The 19,287-nt window shown below is 39.2% G+C and overlaps 1 protein-coding gene across 1 annotated transcript in view; it reads left to right on the top strand.

Annotated features, from left to right (window-relative positions):
• NOS2 (nitric oxide synthase 2) overlaps nucleotides 1-19,287 on the top strand; it is a 92,492-nt gene that overhangs the window by 38,429 nt on the left and 34,776 nt on the right. Inside the window, exons 10-14 of the mRNA XM_089683754.1 lie at nucleotides 1,411-1,512; nucleotides 9,493-9,687; nucleotides 12,713-12,795; nucleotides 13,106-13,250; nucleotides 17,815-17,919. Coding sequence (XP_089539880.1) covers nucleotides 1,411-1,512; nucleotides 9,493-9,687; nucleotides 12,713-12,795; nucleotides 13,106-13,250; nucleotides 17,815-17,919 — 630 coding nt within the window. The remainder of the gene's footprint in view (nucleotides 1-1,410; nucleotides 1,513-9,492; nucleotides 9,688-12,712; nucleotides 12,796-13,105; nucleotides 13,251-17,814; nucleotides 17,920-19,287) is intronic.

Raw genomic sequence — 19,287 nt, 5'->3', positions numbered from 1 at the left:
TTTTTTTTAAATTCTGTCTCTCAGAGTGGGAATGCACCTACAATGTGAATTTCAGACCCCTCCATGATTTCTAAGTGGGAGAACTTGCAAAATCGCAGGGTGTTCAAATACTTCTGTTCCTCACTGTAGCTGTTAAAGAGTTTGTCCTCAAGATTGCAGTTTCCTTGGGCATCCCATACACCTCTCAACCCCATCCAAGTTCTAAACCTCTTTAATATAATCACAAAACCAGTCTCAAGGACTGTATACTGACTCTGAATGCAACATGTGTAAGAAATTGCATGTGGCCTGGCTATGGAGAACTGTAAGGGGACCTTAAAATCAGCAGCTCATAAGGGGGTAGTGCTAAATTAACAAATGTCAAAGTTGCAGAATTGTGTTCAGACATTAACACTTGTTTTACCCTCAGTCACTAAGAGGTTAAACATTACTCCAAAGCCCCCTACTAAACATTATAAAGCATGGTGAGCTTGTTAGGATTTTTAAGCAAAAAACACTTAAAAAAGTAACCAGCAATTTATAAATATGTAGGTTATGCTATAGCAATGGAAATGTGTCACAAATATAAAGGTGTTTCCGCTACAGAAATTCATGCTCTGTATTTCTCCCAGTGATCATTGCCTCCAATTCAAAATATTGTGGAATTAAAATGATGCAGAATCTACAATTGTAGAGTTGTTGCAGGAACAGTATGTAAGAAGAATTCTAATGGGCATATCTGTTCTGGTGACAGCTATCTTAGCAGGAGAAAAAAAAGAAAACTGATAGGGTCTTAAATATTTCCTACAGAGTCAAATCTAAAAAATGTGGGCTATACATACTCTTTAGGCCATATAAAGCAGAAGGAAATTTGTATAATTTACATTTACAAATATATTGCCAGTGTTTGAAAATTTTGTTGAATTCATCAGCTGAACTCTGATTATGGTCAACTTTAGGCCATGTTCACACTGTTGTGGGCCGCACGGTTCGCATTTGTATGGGCTCAGTAAACTTTTTATTTAGATAGACCGCTGTACCTCAGAGAAAGGCAGGGAAAAGTCCATGACCCCTTTTTAAAAATGCGGCTACATGGAACCGCTTGGGCATTGCCTGTGCATTTTCATCTGCAAAAGAGCAGAGTGTTTTGCCTGCAGGTTGGGGAATCCATGCAATTTATACCTGTTCCCAGACCTGCTACAGTGTGAGCTTAGCCTTATGCTGGCCAAGGATTGGCAGTTATTTCACCAACATTGTTTTGTGTTTTTTCAGCAACCATTAGAAATCAATCATATTACATTGTTATATTTTCTAATATTGGTAAACTGAACTTTGCTTGATTGTGATAGATTGCTACATTGTTAAAAGCATCAGTGCTATGCATTCTGCTTTGGAAATGAAATAGATTAACATGTGCTTTTGTATCTTTAGGAAGTTGGAAGAAGAATGGGATTAGAAACTCACAAACTGGCATCTCTGTGGAAAGACCAGGCAGTACTTGAAATCAATGTAGCTGTTCTTTACAGCTTCCAGGTAGGTTCTGTTGTATTAAAATGGAAAACACTGGAAAACATATGCAGGTTTAATGACTGGTAGTATTCATGTGGTTATAAATCACCTGTTCTAGATTTATATCTTCTAGTATTTTAAGCAACCTTGTTGCAAAAATGTGTTCAAAGTACATCAATCACTAGAACTGGTCCCACTGGTAGCCCTCTTAGACTTAAGGTCTGTAAAATAAAATATATTTAATGTTTCTACATATAAATCTTAACTACCTACCTACCGGGCAAATTCTGATGCTTCTCACATACATATAAAAATCAGCATTTTTTTGCTAGAAAACTACTTAGAACCCCCAAATATTATATACAGTGGGTAAAATAAGTATTGAACACATCACCATTTTTCTCAGTAAATATATTTCTAAAGGTGCTATTGACATGAAATTTTCACCACATGTCAGTAACAGCACATACAATCCATACATACAAAGAAACCAAAATAAATACATTCAGAAATTAAGTTATGTGTAATACAATGGAATGACACAGGGAAAAAGTATTGAACATGCTAACTGAAATGTATTTAATACTTTGTACAAAATCCTTTGTTGGTAATAACAGCTTCAGGATGCCTCCTGTATGGAGAAACTAGTCACATGCATTGCTCAGGTGTGATTTTTGCCCATTCTTCCACACAGTCTTCAAATCTTGAAGCTTCCATGGGCCTCTTCTATGAACTCTGATCTTTAGTCCTTTCCATAGATTTTCTATTGGATTCACCTCAGGTGATTGGCTGGACCATTCTAGCAGCTTTATTTTCTTTCTTTCTTTAAACCAGTTGAAAGTTTCCTTGGCTTTGTGTTTGAGATCATTATCTTACTGAAATGTCCACCATTGTTTCATTTTCATCATCCTGGTAGATGGCAGCAGATTTTTATCAAGAATGTCTTGGTACATTTTTCCATTCATCCTACCTTCAATATGAAGTTTGCCAGTACCGTATGCTGAAAAACAGCCCCACACCATGATGTTCTCACCTTTAACGTTCACTGTTGGTATGGTGTTTTTGGGGTGATGTGCAGTGCCATTTGACCTCCAAACATGGTGTGTATTATGGCATCCAAGGAGTTCAATTTTGGTCTCATCTGACCAGATAAATTATCCCAGTATTTCACAGGCTTGTCTAAATGTTGTGCAGCAAACTTTAAGCAAGCTTCAACATGCTCTTTCTTCAGCAATGGAGTCTTGCATGGTGAGCGTGCATACAGGCTATGGCGGGTGATTGCATTACTTATTGTTTTCTTTGACACAAATATACCTGTTAATTCCAGATCTTTCTAAAGCTCTCCACAAATGCTCTTGGACAACTATTCTGATAAGTCTTTTCTCTCCTCTGTCAGAAATCTGGTGAGAAGCACCTGGTCGTGGCTGATTTATGGTGAAATTATGTTCTTTCCACTGCCAGATTATGGCCCCAACTGTGCTCACTGGAACATTCAGAAGTTTAGAAATCCTTAAGTAACCAATGCCATTTCAGTATGTTTTGGAACAATAGGGCTGCAAAGGTTTTGAGAGAGCTCTTTGCTTTTCATATTCTTGTGTGACACCTTGGTAATGACACTCCTTCTTATAGGTCATCAGTTGAGACTGAACCAGCTGATATTAATTTACACTGACAGGCAGGATTGCTTTCTAATTACTGATAGATTTCAGCTGGTGTCTTGGCTTTCCATGCCTTTTTGCACCTCCCTGTCTTCATGTGTTCAATACTTTTTCTCTGTGTCATTCCATTTTATTACACATAACTTAATTTGTGAACTTATTTGTTTTGGTTTCTTTGTATGTATGGATTGCATGGGTTGTCACAGACATATGGTCACAATTTCATGTCAATAGCACTTTTAAAAATATGTTTACAGAGAAAAATGGTGAGGTTCTCAATACTTATTTTACCCGTTGTATATTTTTAAGTAGAGGCCCTAGAGAATAACAGGGTGGGTGTTGCAATATTTTGTGTCACACTGTATTTACACAGCATTTTTTCAACTGCAAATTTTTGGGAAAAAATACACTTTAATGAATTTTGGTGAACATATGTGTCCTGTACATCCTAGTACTCTGCCACCGAGCCCGCCTTTAGCTGTAGTTGGATAGTGGCTTCTGTAAGGGGTATCACTCTCAATACAACAGGAGTCTACAAAGCAACAAGTGGCAACTCTGCCCCCTCAGAGCTCGGGGAGAGAAAAGAAGACTGAGCAATCATGTGACCGCTAATAAAATAAGGAAAATTGGGTATTTACAGTTTTTTTTATACATTATCATCTACAGGGCATGCTTAGGCAATGGGTATGCTTTGCCACAAAGTGTTTTAGTTTACCTTTTTACTTTAACTGAAACTGTACAGTATACAGTAAATACATAAGTTGGTGACAGTGCACAGAACGTTTATTTTAATGTTTCAAGTGTTAATAATCGCTTCATTTAAAAATTTAAAATATACTGTGTGTATGGCAGCATCCTACAATATTGATGTCTGCTTTCTGTTCTCAGCTTGTTACGTCTCTGAAATTTGCCTTAGAAATATAACTCTCTTTGGTTTACCCCTTGTAATGTCCCCTTGCTGTAGCCACCTTGTGAGCTCACTCCTGGATGGGACTACAGCCTGACAAGCCACAGCTCCGTGTCATACATGATTTGTAGTAAAATGTATTGCATATGGCAGCCTTTAGTTGTTAAAGTGTTACTAAACCCACAACTGTAAAATCAGTTTGTATATACAGTAAAACACGTTTGTTATACTCACTGTGGAACCTAAGGGGTTAATCCTTTGCATTGTGTAAAAAGCCTGTTTGATCCTTTCTTCTCTGTTCCTCCCCTTTTTCAAGTGACCACCACTTATCTCCAGACTGAACCGTAGGCATGCACATCCTATTTTCTCTAGAAAAAGAGAGGAAGGCGCCTCTAAGTGCAGTATTGACAATTTATTCATTAAACAATGGAAAATTTGCACTTACAAGATAAACGATTAAAAAGACTCATCATGTGGTAATTAGATCCAGGTGGGACATCCAGCCGTCCAGCAGCAGACTATGCCTATAGGATCAGGAAGTAGAGACCAGGATGTGCCTGTGCATCAAATATGAAGCTTGGAGAACAGAGTCAGATGTAGCAGGTGAAGGGGGCGGTAATACATTTCGGAGCATGCTCAATAGGCTCCTTCTTCAGACCTCCAGAGGTCTGAAGAAGGAGCCTATTGAGCATGCTCCGAAAGCTCCGAAAAGCTCTCCAAGCTTCATTTTTTTGAAAGATAAATAATGCATTTTATATACAACTGTATAGATCAGACCAATGAGGGACAAAGGAGGAGGAACAGTTGGGAGGTATGTTTATTACTACTTTAAGGGGGTTTGGCTATCAAGTCTACTGGTGCACTTCTGTGAACTATTTGGCCTTTCCGCAGACTCAGGTTTGTTTATGGTCAGTTTATAAAAGGGAAAAAACTGTTCCATTTATTCAAAGTAGAAATCATATTTACTGTATATGTGAGCTGAACAGCAACAGCGCATATATGTTTATATGTGTATACATTATACATTATTTATACATTAGCTATTATTGCTGACCTGCTTGTGAAAATCCTACTTCCTTACTGCCTTAAGCTTCATGATTTTTAAGACACTGGCCAAAAATAGAAATGAAGTTAGAGGAAACACGCAGAGAGTAAAATGAAGGCTATCACTGCTGACTCCCTTTGGAAAATTTGGTCAACTAGAGTTTTTAGAAGGTGGTCAGCAATAGCAGTCTCCATAGTTCTCTCACTAGTGGAAACATTATCTAGAGTACCTCTTTAATTCTTTTGCCATTTTTTCATTTTGCTCACACATATCAAAAAGCACATTTTGTGCACATGTCCACATTTTGGAAGGCAGAAACCCTGTAGAATAAAATGGTGATAACTGTAATTTCTTATGTCACAGGATATTTGTGCTAATATTTATCAGATCTATATTTTTAGTAAAAAAAAAAATACACCCAATATTAATTTTAGTGTACAACAGCACAAGGTGACCCCTATTTTTTTGGTAAAATATATAGTTGATGAGGCTGTGCTGAGTAAACAGATACTTAGTGTATCTATTTACCCGACACAACTTCATCAATTACTGTACCCAAAATTTTACAATGGCCTTTAAACCTCATCAGTTTAGAGTTAACCATGAATGATGGCCCTGGAAGTATTGCCTTACTCTGGCATGTGCAGCAACTCCTAATACATATGGCACAGTTGTTGCTTTCAAACATGTTTACACTCAATGTAAACATTTACTATATTTTATTAAATCTTAATTTTGTAAACATTTTTTTTTTTTAAACTTAAAGTGGAGCTCCACCCAAAAGGGGAAGTTCCACTTTACGGACTGATCCCCCACTCCCTGTTAAGGATTGGCACCTTTGGGTATCGGGGGGGGGGGGAGCAGATACCAGAAATTGACAAGTACCCGCTCCCACTTCTGCTGCGATCGCCTAAGGAGATCAGAAGCGGACGTTTCCTCCTCCACTCCCTCCCCATAGTCTTTTGGGGAGGGAGTGGATACTAGTTCTGGTGACACCCAGGGATTCCCTCACTTTGGAGGGATTTCCTCTCACTTCCCGTTTTGGCTATGGGACAGGAAGTGGAGAGAAATCTTTCCAGTGGGACAAAGATGGCAAAAACAACTGATAGGGGTTATAAACTTCCCCTACTAAAGTGGTTCTAAAGGCTAGACATTATTTACCCTAATGCAGTCCCTACATTAAGGTAAAAGAATGCCCCACCAGTTGTATCACCTCTCAACTCCCTTTATACTTATCGAATCCTATCTCGATCAAACGATGTGCCGCTGTGCTGTTCATAGGCTTACATACAGTAGCAGGAACCATTGGCTGCTGCAGTCAATCAAATCATGTGGGGAGGGAGCAGGGACAGTGCTGAGCTGCACTTTGTGTGTCAATGGATGCACACAACCTGGCTAGAGAGCAAGCACGCAGGTTTGCCACCATAGGAAGCTGCTTTCTATGGTGGCACACTGAGAAGAGGAGGAGCCAAAAGCACCTGCAGGCGACCCCAGAAGAGGAGGTTTCAGGCTGCTCTGTGCAATATCATTGTACAGAGCAGGTGAGTATACCATGTTTATTATGTTAATAAAAAAAATACCTTTTACAGCTGCTTTAACTTTACTGCTATTGCTGACAATCTTCCTATGGAATTGCATACAGCAGGTGACTGTAACAAGCGTGCACACAGTGAAGGACGCAGCCTCCATCTTGTTAAGAAATCTCCATTTTGTCCTTTCATTCTCCCCCCCCCCCCTTGCTCTCTGTTCATACACATTGACATATGACCTGTGTGTTAAAAAGTGTCACAGGCCAGAGCACAGCAGGGAATCCCAGAGCTATAAAACATTTCTGAGCGAAATGCTGGGGTGTCTACCAGAGCTGTACAATTTAGCACCTCGTAAAAAGATAACGCAGCCTTCCCAGGAGTTCAAGGCATTCCAGAGAAGCAGGAAACCAGATAACCTTTTTAAAAATCCATTTTTCCCCTATGTCTCACATCTTGGAGTATGAGAGACTTACATAAAAACCAGGCATATCTTCAGATTGGCCACGAGGAGACAGTTTGGTAGGTCACACTCCCTGACTGGAATACATAGGAAAGCAGAAAAGTAGATCTCGTGAACCATTCAATAATGTATTTCATATTTCATATCTACCCGTTCTTCAGAGGCAGCTGCATAATAATCTACCCGCGGGTGGAATGTCACTTGTGCATAGGAAAAGTTATGAGCAAAATATGAGTTATGAGAGATTTTGGCTCTAGTTTAGGCCTCCGCCCGACGATCCCTCCCTAAACGGGGCATTGGTCCTTGACTTCAGAGACACCCCCAGCTAGGGAACTACAAAATGGGCTGTCAGGCCTAAGAGAGCTGAGTTGAAGATTTCTCCCATTTAACATCAATACCACCTGGGGAGACCTGTACCCTTTCGTTCTTAAACTTGATGTGCTAACCTAGGACCTCGGCAAGTACTTTAACCCTTTAACCTCTCTCTGTTATCTCTTTGCTGTGCTGTTGTTCTCTGTATATTTATATTTATATTGGTTACATCTTTTTTCTGTAAATATTTTTATTGCACCCCTTTTTGACTTTCAGTAATAAATCTTTTCTTTTGAAAGTGTTGAACTGTTTCTATAGCTCTTAAATGCAATTTACGAATTCCTGCCTCTAAAAAGAGCGCTACTATGTTTGTTTAACCCTCTGTATAACCGGCCTGCGGTGACCGTGTTAGGCAGACGATTATCTCAATCATTATAGTGTTATTGCTGGTATAGCCGAGTTTCCTCTTTCTCTGTACAAAAAGGAGGTGGTGGCAGTTTGAAGGGTTAATTGCGTAATTAACCTGACCCAGTAACAATCGCTCAGGCTGCCGGTACACAGATTGTGGTCCAATTAGCTGGAATATCGTTGTGCAGGGTGCAGCTGGGTGTGGCATTGTTACGCACGTGACATTGTGGTTTTAGATTGGCTAGTCCTTTGGTCACGAGTTTAGTAAGAAGGGCTGGGGTCTGACGCCGTGGTCGTCACATATTGGTGACAGCGATCGCGGGATTGTCGCATATTGGGGGCAGCGATCCTGTGTCCGTCACAGTGACAGGTTCCTTTAAGGAGACACCAGGGATCTATTAGAATCCAATGTCATCTCTGCACTCAGCCGAAGTCAAACCAGCACACACTGCGCTCGATTAGCTGTTTCTCCTGCCAGATGGCCAAGGTTTGACTACTCTGAGCATGGACATGCTCAGAGCCAAGTTCACATTTTACAGGGGAGATTAGCAAATGGATGTTTACTATCTCCCATTGCTCTCCCTTCTAAAACCTACCATGTACATCCTGGGCATTCAGGAGGAACAGGTAAGCTTTAGACACATGGTGGAGGTGGGTTCAGGCCGGACGGGGACAGCACTTCACCAGCATTTATGAGTTATCAGGCGACTGTAGGGCCATTTCTATCACATTGCAAGCAGCCAGGAGTAAAATGCAGTTTGGTAAAATGCTGACTCTGCCACCATCGCAATAGTTTGGGCTGCAGATAAAGGGTTATATCATAACTAGAGGTCAACAGCAACACAGTTGTGAAGCCAGAAGATGGCCATGATTGTTGGGCTAGCATTTTTAGAAGATATGTAGTGAACACCAACTTGTTTTTTTCAAGACAGTTTTTCTTTCAGTTCCAGAATATCTATTTGTTGCACATTTTAACTGTCTTGTATGCTTATGGTAAACCGATGGACAAGCTTTTAAGTATTTACATTTTCATTTGTATTAAAAAGCTGCTTTAACAGAAGCCCATGATCTCCTCTGTGGCTGCAGGCACTGTGGAGTAATTCATCTTCAAGGTTCAGAATCTCTGTTGTTCAAGTTATTTTCTCAGTAGCACTGTTTACCCTGCTTCCCCTCCCAGAGCACCTGCTATATGTTTACATTAAAAAAGTCTGGAAGAATTCAAAGTCACTGGGAGGGGGGACAGGGTAAAGTGAACTGGTACAGACAAGGAATTCAGTTCTTCTATTAGAAACTTTGAGAATTAATTTATCCACAGGAGAAGGATATCAAAGCATGCATGACAATGGGAATACATATGGAAAGACAAGCCTTTGGGCAGTTGGATAGTGTCAAGATAACCATCCTCTACTACCAACATTAGGCTACATTTCCTTTGCCTACTTACTGTATCTTTTAATTATACTTTTTAATTGTAAGCTTCTTGAATGGGTCTCTCATTTCAACTGTTACATGCATTTGTGAATGATATAAGACTATCGCTCTAGTTATTACATTTTAGAGAAGTGGGTCTATATAGTTAATAGGAATGACTGAATGCAGTTATATAGTGATGTGATTATAAAAAAGTTATGTAAGTAAAATCTTCAGTCAGAGCACATTGCTTTTAAATAACTTTTGTTTTTCAGAAACACAATGTAACTATAATGGATCACCATTCTGCAGCAGAGTCTTTTATCAAACACATGGAGAATGAGTACAAGCTGCGGGGAGGCTGCCCAGCTGACTGGGTTTGGATTGTGCCTCCAGTGTCAGGGAGCCTCACCACTGTGTTTCATCAGGAAATGCTCAACTATATTCTGAGCCCTTTTTACTACTACCAGGTAGGACAAGTGTGACACCATAATGAGCTTCATTTTCAAAGTATCAGTCAGTCACCAGTCAGAGTCAATTTGAAATGGCAAATGACAGAACAAAAATAAAAAGGTGATTTATGAGGGTATAGTGCAGACAAACATGTCTTGGAATGATTACAGGTAGCACAGCCTACTAGTTCAGAAGTTCAGTGTTCCATCCTGACATTGCTGTAGAGCACAGTCTATGCCATTTTCTTTCGCTGACAGTCTGTCTGTTTGTAAAGCAGAAAATGCATTCCAAGACACACCTATTGCAGGAACTTCACCTTGTTATTAACACACAGAAAGAATGATGGCCTTATGCAGGCAATACATGGATCGGATTCAGAAACAATTTTCTTTAGAAAATCGTAAATTTCATGCAATTTGTAATCCGATGGTGCCACCATTGATTTTCCAAATTCAGCCAACCAAGCCTTCAATTTCACCTCATCTTGCTACAGAAAAGAAGAATTTTCTTTTCTTTCCAGGTCACAGCTCATGCTCATTTCTTTTCCGATTAAATTTCTCACACCATTCTCCCATCAATGATTAGAAATTTGTTCGTTTTTCAAAAAAATTCCAACATGCCCGATCACTCAAATTCGATGGTCGCTCGAAAATCAGCCATTGCTGTCGCCCTCTAATGGTGCAAAATTTGAATGAAAATTCTTAGAAACGATATTTGAAAGAAAATTCTTACGGAATTCGACCCATGTATGGCCAGCTTTACTCGGAGGATTCGTTGGAAGTTTGAATCTGATTGGTTATATAGCATGCAGGCTGATAGGAAGGTCAGGAAACAATCTCCCACTGAACATGTGAGGAAATATGTGAACTCTGGTTTCAATGGATAACAGAAAACCCAGATCAAGGTAGTCAAGTCAAGTGACATTGACAGTTTGTGTTGGTTATTATTTTCAGTGCATTAGTTGATTTCAGTTGCTTTCTGGAATTTTCCTGTAATAACATTAAAGCTGAAGTCTGCGTAGAATAAAATGACACAAAATAATGCAGTTCTGTATTTATGAATACATTAATAAATGTATTTGTAATGGAAGAAGTTTACCTGCTTGAATTTTACCAGAATTTTATCAGCTGCTTGCAATCCTTGCACAGAAGATTATAGACTTTGAGAGGGAGATACAGCATAAGGGGCAAATTAGTTTTGTTGCATCGCAAGCTTCATGCTGAGTGGAGAAGAGAGCAGAGTGACAGAGAGATGAGCTCATAAGTCTGCTGCTTCTCCTTTCACTGGTTGGGGGAGGGACAGGACCTGTGAGCATTAACTGACTGTAGCAGAGAACAAATTGGTCACCGGCCGTGCTAGGCAAGACTTTGCTTTTTGGCAGATATACAGTATGTAATATACAGTATGAAAATCTCAGACCTGGATATGTATTTTATCTGTGTATTTAGCTGTTTTCTTCAAGTTCAGCTTTAAAGCCTTTATAAACCCGACAAAAACATGTAATTTTATGAAGCCTACCTGTCATTATATATTGTGGCTGGATTGGTTTTCTCTGCTTTTGCTTTATTTTCTCCTAGTGTTCCTGTCAGTAACATATTTCCTATCCAAGGGTGACAACACTCATTCCATGTTCCATATCTATGGAAAAGCAGTGTTCCTACCCTAGAATGCTTTCCTTATTTGGAATACAATCACACTGCCATCCCCTCATTTCTTTTGCATGGGGAGCATGTGTTTTGTAGTTCACAGAAAATAACTGAGAAGGCTGATAACATTGTCTGAGTCTTCAGTTTGGTGCACAGAAAGTACACTAGAAAATGTGCTTAGCCTGAAAGATGAAAACTAATGCCGCCACCACATCTAAGGCCTGAAAAGTTGCAATGTATTACATTTTTGTAGTTGGGTTTAAATATAGCTTAAATTATAAAATGGCTTGTGTAGCATTTAGGTATGTTTGCTCCAATGTTTTGCTATCAAAAATATGCATTAAAGTGGTTGTAAACCTGAGACATGAAATGTGAACAAATCAAATCACATCCCTCTATAGTGTGTGCTTGTCTTAATAAAGAGGACAAAGTGCCATTTCTGTTTGCTGCTTCATTCCTCTGCTACCAGCATGAGTCACTTCTGACAAGTTTTCTTGACACCAAAAGAAAAATGGTGACAGGAAAGGGACCTCCAGCAGACTGACAGCCTCAGCCTGTGAGCTCCGTGGAGTGTGTTCCTTCCCTCCAATCACCTCTTAGAGCTCTCCTCACTGAGCTCTGCAGAATGTAATTTCAGCTCTCCACCCCCTCTTTTCTGAACACTCAGACAAGCTTTATAAATTCAGCACTTTGAATGGATGTGGAAAAGAGAAAACTGCAGACAAGCACAACTTATGTAGGAGGATTTGTTTCATCTCTGTGTATCACCTGAGGCCAGTCACTTCACTGGGTATATGTAAGGGTTTACAACCACTTTAGAACAGATTACATTTATTTTAAATACAAATGAATGTGAATGACCGTTAAACAGCCATACATTAAACAAGTAAAAACGGGGGAGTGATCTTTTATATATAGATCATACTTTAGATATGATTTGGGAGTTGTGCATATATAAATGACCATAGGCATTTTTCTAAAACAATGATATGGTACTCCATAACTCCAGTGCTTTCTTACTGCACAGTATGCTTTGTCTTTGCAATTGTTTCCTGTATTTGTTTAAATTTGACAATTACCACAAAATGCATCTGACTCTGCAGGTCTCTCATAAATAAGTACTGGAAAATTTATAGCTGCGAGCAATCCAGTTATAGAATTATTTTTCACTGTAGGATAGAAAAGTGAAATGAACACAGAAAATGTTTATTTGCTCTTTTTTGTCAGCAGTTTAGTTTATTTTATTTTTCTATATTTTAAATATTTACGGCTGTCTGAATGTAATTGAACTGAAAAATATGGTGCTGCTAGCTGATGCTTGAAATGTTTTGTTAATCTATCTAAAAATACAGTATACGGTGCATTATTAATGAGATATCCCAACACTTTATTCCAGATTAATGCCTGGAAAACTCACGTGTGGCACGATGAGAGCCGAAGACCTAAGAAGAAAGAATTTAAGCTCAGTGTTATTGCCAAGTAAGAGACTGAGATTGTCAGCACAGATATGTGAATGGGAATGGAGCTTTTCCACTTGTTATGTCATTAAGTGGTCGCAGTCACATTCATCCTCTGTGACATGTTTAGGGAGTTTTCAGCTTTGCAATAATGGAACAAGTTTTCTGATGAATTGCGATAAATCTCCGTATCCATTTGTTCTGGTAGCTGTGTACTGTGGATATACATAAATGGTGCTGAGCTCTTAGGAAATAAACTATTAATCAGTTTACAGAAATGGATTGATCTGAGGTGTGTTGCCAGTGTTTGACATGTTTAACTTATGTTTTAGGGCTGTGTTCTTTGCTTCTTTACTTGTGAGGAAATCTATGGCTGCCAGGATAAAGGCCACAATCTTGTACGCCACCGAGACCGGAAAATCAGAGACACTGGCAAGAAAACTGCACACGTTATTTAGCTTTGCTTTCAAAACCGAGGTAGGTAAAGTCAAACATATATATTATCACTAAAGGGGCAACTATATTGCGGTCATATATAACAGAAGTGTACATTTACTTTGGTGGCCTCTGATGTAAGAACTGGTTACTTAGCCACTGCAATGAATGCCCCAATATTGTGATGGGGTTCATACTGAGCTGTGTGGCAGTGCCTTTATTTTGCTGCCCAGTGGAATCCAGACCTTGGTGGCCACACACAGGTTTATTTACTAAAGCTTGTTCACTCTGCCCCAATTAGGTTACAGGTTTTACACTCTGGTCACATCGGGTGCGACTTGGCATGCAATTTGCATGCCATGTGACTTGCAAATCGTATGCCAAGTCGCACCCTATTGTCCGCTATTAGAGCGGTCATATCGGTGCGGTTCCGACTTGGTTGGAGCGGCACCGATTTCTAAAGTAGTACATGCACTACTTTTGGTGTGATTTGCATAGACATCGGTGTCAAATGTCTTGCAAATCGCACCTCAAATCAGCAACTCACCTGACTTTGAAATCGTGCGACTTCACTGCAAGTCATACGATTTCAAAATGGGCTTTGATGTGACCGGGGTGTTATTGCTACAGCTTAATTGAACAAGCTGAGGTTAGAAGTTGATTGGCTACCATGCACAACTGCACAAGATTCTGAGTGAACCAGCTTTAGTAAATAAACCCCACAGTTCTGTACATATCCAGGGAGTTCTGCAAGTGACTGTAGTATAATGCTTAAGAAATCTTATCTTATGAAATACATAGAAATGATGGAATGAGTTGGTATTGCTCTTAAGTTGACACGAAGCCATATCCTTAGTCTTCAAAAATAATTCAAAAATCCACTACATAATGGCCCTGTAATATGTATATTTTTTTGTTTCTTAACCTCTCCTTTCCCCCATCACTTCCATTTCTTTGCAATGAGCAGGGCACTTTAGTCATGGTCATATGCACTGCTCTATGCACATTAAAAACCCCATAGTCCATAACACACAGTACACCATGGGAGCAAACAAAACAGGGTGGCTACATTCCTAAATACAGTGGGACCATGGAGAATGAATGTAGTCACCTTCTAACAGGAAGTTGGATCACAACAAGAAAATACAAATAATTTGGAGATTTGGAGGAGGCTGAAAGCAAAAGAAGTCACTTTTTCAGTTAAGGCTACTTTCATATTGAGGAGTTTTTCAAGCGTTTTTGCGTTAAAAAAAGTGCCTGAAAAGCTCAAGAAAACTGCTTCCCTGTGTATGTGAATGTATATCTATGTATGTTTTCACACTGAGGTGTTGCGCTTGTGGTACGGTGTAAAAGCTCCTGCTTGCAGCATCTTTGGGGCATGTTTGGAGAGTTAAAAAAAACACCCCAAAAACTGCTCTTTCCATTGAAATCAATGGAAAATGCCTCAACAACGCCTCTGAGAAGCGTTTTTGGTGCAGTTTTAAGTCATGTGTCCTTTAAAAAACGCAGCAAAAACATGCTAAAAACGCCTATGCGTTTTTGAGGCGTTTTTGCAGCGTATCAGTGTGAAAGTAGCCTACGTACTTGCTCAGAATTTTTGTTAAACCAGAGTTTAGTGTTACATTAAATGTTGTGATCTTGCACTTTAGAGGCGTTTTTGCGGTGTATCAGTGTGAAAGTAGCCTACGTACTTTCTCAGAATTTTTGTTAAACCAGAGGTTAGTGTTACGTTAAATGTTGTGATCTTGCACTTTAGAGGCGTTTTTGCGGCGTATCAGTATGAAAGTAGCCTACGTACTTGCTCAGAATTTTTGTTAAACCAGAGTTTAGTGTTACGTTAAATGTTGTGATCTTGCACTCTGTGTTTCTCCGCTCTTGGCAGAAATGGCTTACCCACCCATGTACACTATAATGTTCCCTGATCACACTTATGATTTATTTTATAAGATGAACTCCTTCAAAATCCTTATTCCCTAGGACCAGGTAGTTACAGTTCTCTGGTTTTCTTACACTCATATGTTTGTTGGTTATACATTTATTTACTTCTTAGGGATAGGTGGATTTGCTCTTATTTTTTACTGTATAAGATGTAAGGCTTATGCTCTGTTAATAAGATGATGTGTTAAAGTATCAGACACAAGATCCTATCTCATAATGTGTATTGTATCCTACCTGTTTTAAAGGCCTTCCTTTGTAACTTGTTTTCTTCGAAATTAGTAACGATGAATAACAACACGACTGTTGTGATTCTAGGGTTAGGTCTTTTTTATTGTTCCACAAATGTTTTGTTGAAAAAGATATAGCAGCATACAGAAATGGCACCAGTTATATTGCGTTCCAGGAGAGAAAGGCAAACACATAGCACATCACAACTGTGTAAGAAAAACTATTTTATGTAAACTGTAGATATTTCAAGTAGATCCCTGGAGGTAGGTTACCCAAAGCATCAGAATGGAATGGGGAGCAAGTTGAATTGTGAAAAAAGAAAGCTGAGATAGGAGAAATAGAAAAAAAGGATGGCAAGGTTGGGGGTTAAGGGGGTAGGGGTCTGAGAAGGCACAGGCGAAGGGAAGCCATGGGAAAACAGCGCCTACTCTTTGTATCTGGCCCCTATACGCTGGAAAAGATTACACTGTCTTTTAACTCAGGAGATATTTCTCCCTTTCTGGCCCAAAGCACCCTCTTATGTCAGGATGTGACTGGATGTCAATGGAACAGGAAGTAAATTCTTCCTAATCAGTGTGCAGACAGCACAAAAAAAGACTGACAGGCTTCAATAAATATTGCCAAAAAAAAACCCGCAACCCTGGATGGGCATATACTGTACCTTGACAATTAAGTATTTTGGACACACCATCCTTCTGCCTTTCACCAGGAGCTAATTCAATTACATGAAAAATACTTCATACAGTTTCTAATAATACTTAGTCACATTCATAGTTACATAGCTACATAGTTAGTCTGGCTGAAAAAAGACAAAAGTCCATCCAGTTCAACCATTTAAAAAAAAAAAGTTATAATCCTATACCTACAGTTGATCCAGAGGAAGGCAAAAAATCCCCCAGCAAAGCATGATCCAATTTGCTCCTGCAGGGAAAAAATGCCTTCCTGATCCTCCAAGAGGCAATCGGATATTCCCTGGAACAACTTTATCTATAAATGTTAGTATCCAGTTATATTCTGTGTATCTAAGAAAGCATCCAGGCTTTTTTTAAAGCAATGCACTGAGCTGGCCAGAACAAACTCTTGAGGGAGTCTATTCCACACTTTCACAGCTCTTACTGTGAAGAAACCTTTCCGTGTTTGGAGATTACATTTCTTTTCCTCCAGACGTAAAGAGTGCCCCCTTGTCCTCTGTGATGACCTCAGGGTGAATAACTCTACACCGAGTTCACTATATGGACCATTGATGTATTTATACATGTTGATCATATCCCCCCTTAATCTCCTCAACTGGACTTGTTCTGTATTGCTAAAGTTGTTGTGTATCTCATCCAAGTACCTATGTTTTAATGAGTCACCTTAATCCAATCACCATGGAACATGTCCAAGAACAGGATGAGAGGTGTGAAATTTCTTACATAATTCCATTCTTTGGTTGAAGGTATAAATTATATAAAAAATATGTCCCTTAAAATAATCTGGACTACAGCATATTATAAATGTTTTTAGCTGTGGTTATGGTTATTATCTGTTTAGATGTAGAAAAACCCCCCAAAAACCAAGCTTGTGTCTCTAAGATCACTAAAGGTTAAAAGCTGCAACCACACGCTGAGATATTTATCACAATAGTCACAGTAATACATAAAACATGTTGCATTATTATACAAAAGCCAATATGAAACAAATCAAATGTAAAAGTCCCATTAACTGGTGAAATAGTCCACTCTCTGAGCAGATTCACAGCAAATTAATATGTCCTGAATTGTGTTCCCACACCAGAAAGAATCTCCACCACCACCAAATAGCCACAAATGAAGCTTTACCAAAATTATATGACTCTCTTACGAAGGGAAGTCATATGCAGCATATGATTCCAATGGTCAGCTTAGGCAAAGCTTCTGACTTCCTCCAACAGGCTTAGTGGTTGGCCAGAGGCGTTAATGCTCATATACTGTATATCTTCCATCAACTTCCACATCTCCATATGTGCTCAGAAAGAAATAGGAGAACAAACGCTCCACATAGTATGAAATCCAAAGTATGAAATGTATTAAATTCTAAAATGCACTTACAAATAGAGAACAGAGTACTGCAGAGTAAAAAAAAAACAGTTCCAGCCATCACAAAGGCTCACTTCAGAGTCATTTCCTATAGCGTGATGACGTTAACATGTGGTTCCAACATATGCATTTCATCAGATGTGATGTGTTCTGGGACATGGGTGCCATGCGGATACATTTCTCCTTATATACTCAATTGTAATGAAGACTCATTTTGGTGAGCCAAGATCAATATCTCAAGCAAAACACCAATTAATCCATTCATAACCCATCTAGAATATGCCCAAATCTGTCTTACACCATACCATGTTGATGGTGAGTGCCACCTTTCACTGTTATGAATTCAGTTGAAATGAGTGATTTTTTTTACTGTGTCCTTTTAGGTTAACTGCATGCAAGATTACAATATCAGCAATCTGAACAAAGAAACTCTCCTTCTAGTAGTTACAAGTACATTTGGAAATGGTGACTGCCCTGGTAATGGGGAGGTAAGCTTCATGTAAATGTTTGGATGGAAGTCAAATAATGAAAATCAGCACTTTAAAGAACAATGACATAAAAATACAAACATTTATGTAAAAGAGCACAGGAAATAGGTGTAACACTCAAATATATTGCTGTTTTCCTAGCACACTTAAGGAGCTAAAAGCAAACATTTCATTTTTGCTGTGAGGTAAAGGATGTTTCCTGTACAATTACTTTACCATTTTCAGGGAAAAAATGCCCATAAAAGATTATAGACTACAGAATACTGATCCAAGTCTAAATCCTAGATTTTGGACAAATAGACCAAAGTGATTCAACTGTTTTGTTAAGTTTAGCTCATAAAAGTCCCAAGGCTCAAGATTCCCTTTACTGAATTCTGAATAAAATATTCTGAAATATCGCTAAATGTTTTCTGATGTCTGGAGCTCTTATTATGACCATAAGTGTTTACTGGATTGATAAAGGCTGAGCAGTATATTAGGTAGTTAAAGTGCATCGATCAGTAAATTTACAAGCCTGCATGAATAAATTCATGACAAAAAAAATAGCTTTTACCTTAACCACTTCCCACTCATAATCTGTTTATCATTGGGTGAGAGTTACTAAAACTGGTTTACACAGAATCTGGTACAGCTGTGCATAGTGACCAATAAGCTTCTAGGTTTTACTGTCAAAGTTTAATTTAACAAGCGCAACTTAGATGCTGATTGGCTACTTTGCACAGCTGCACCAGATTCTGTGTGCACCAATTTTAGTAAATTTCTTTCCCCTCCCCAATGTTTTCCAGCACAGTGACCCACATCAAGGATACATTATTAAACATCCTCCCATTGAGAACAGGTGCTGACACTTTGGGGGGATTTACTAAAACTTTGACAATAAAACTTAGAAGCTTATTGGTTACTATGTACAGCTGCATCAGATGCTGTATGCACTAGTTTTAATATATCTCCCCCCTTTTGTGCGGCTGCTCGCTCCCAATGTAGACTGTTACTGACAGCTGGGGTCCTCACTATTGATCAGGTATAAATCAGAGAACCACCAGCCCTGATGTGACATAACATGACATGCAGGCTATTGCCTTCACTGACAGAAATGAAGGCAGCAGTGTTCACCTGCAGTGCCATCTATTAACCTCTTCCCATCCGCCTTATAACAGAAGTACTGCTACAGGACGGGACGGGTGTTCAAAATCACGTGTATATACGTGATTTTGCATTTCCGGGTAGGGGGTGTACACACTCTACCCATGCCACCATTCGCAGCCTCGGCTGTCAATCACTGGGTCCTGGCTGGTGATTACATGCTGGCACCCAGTGATTGCCAAGCATCTCCGAGAGGGGGGAGAACTGTTTGTAAACAAAACAGTT

Source organism: Staurois parvus, unplaced genomic scaffold, assembly GCF_062004578.1.
Source record: "Staurois parvus isolate SC_StPar_1 unplaced genomic scaffold, SC_StPar_1.0 ptg000321l, whole genome shotgun sequence".
In the NCBI taxonomy this organism is placed as follows: domain Eukaryota; kingdom Metazoa; phylum Chordata; class Amphibia; order Anura; family Ranidae; genus Staurois; species Staurois parvus.
This window is presented reverse-complemented; position numbering and strand designations above follow the sequence as displayed.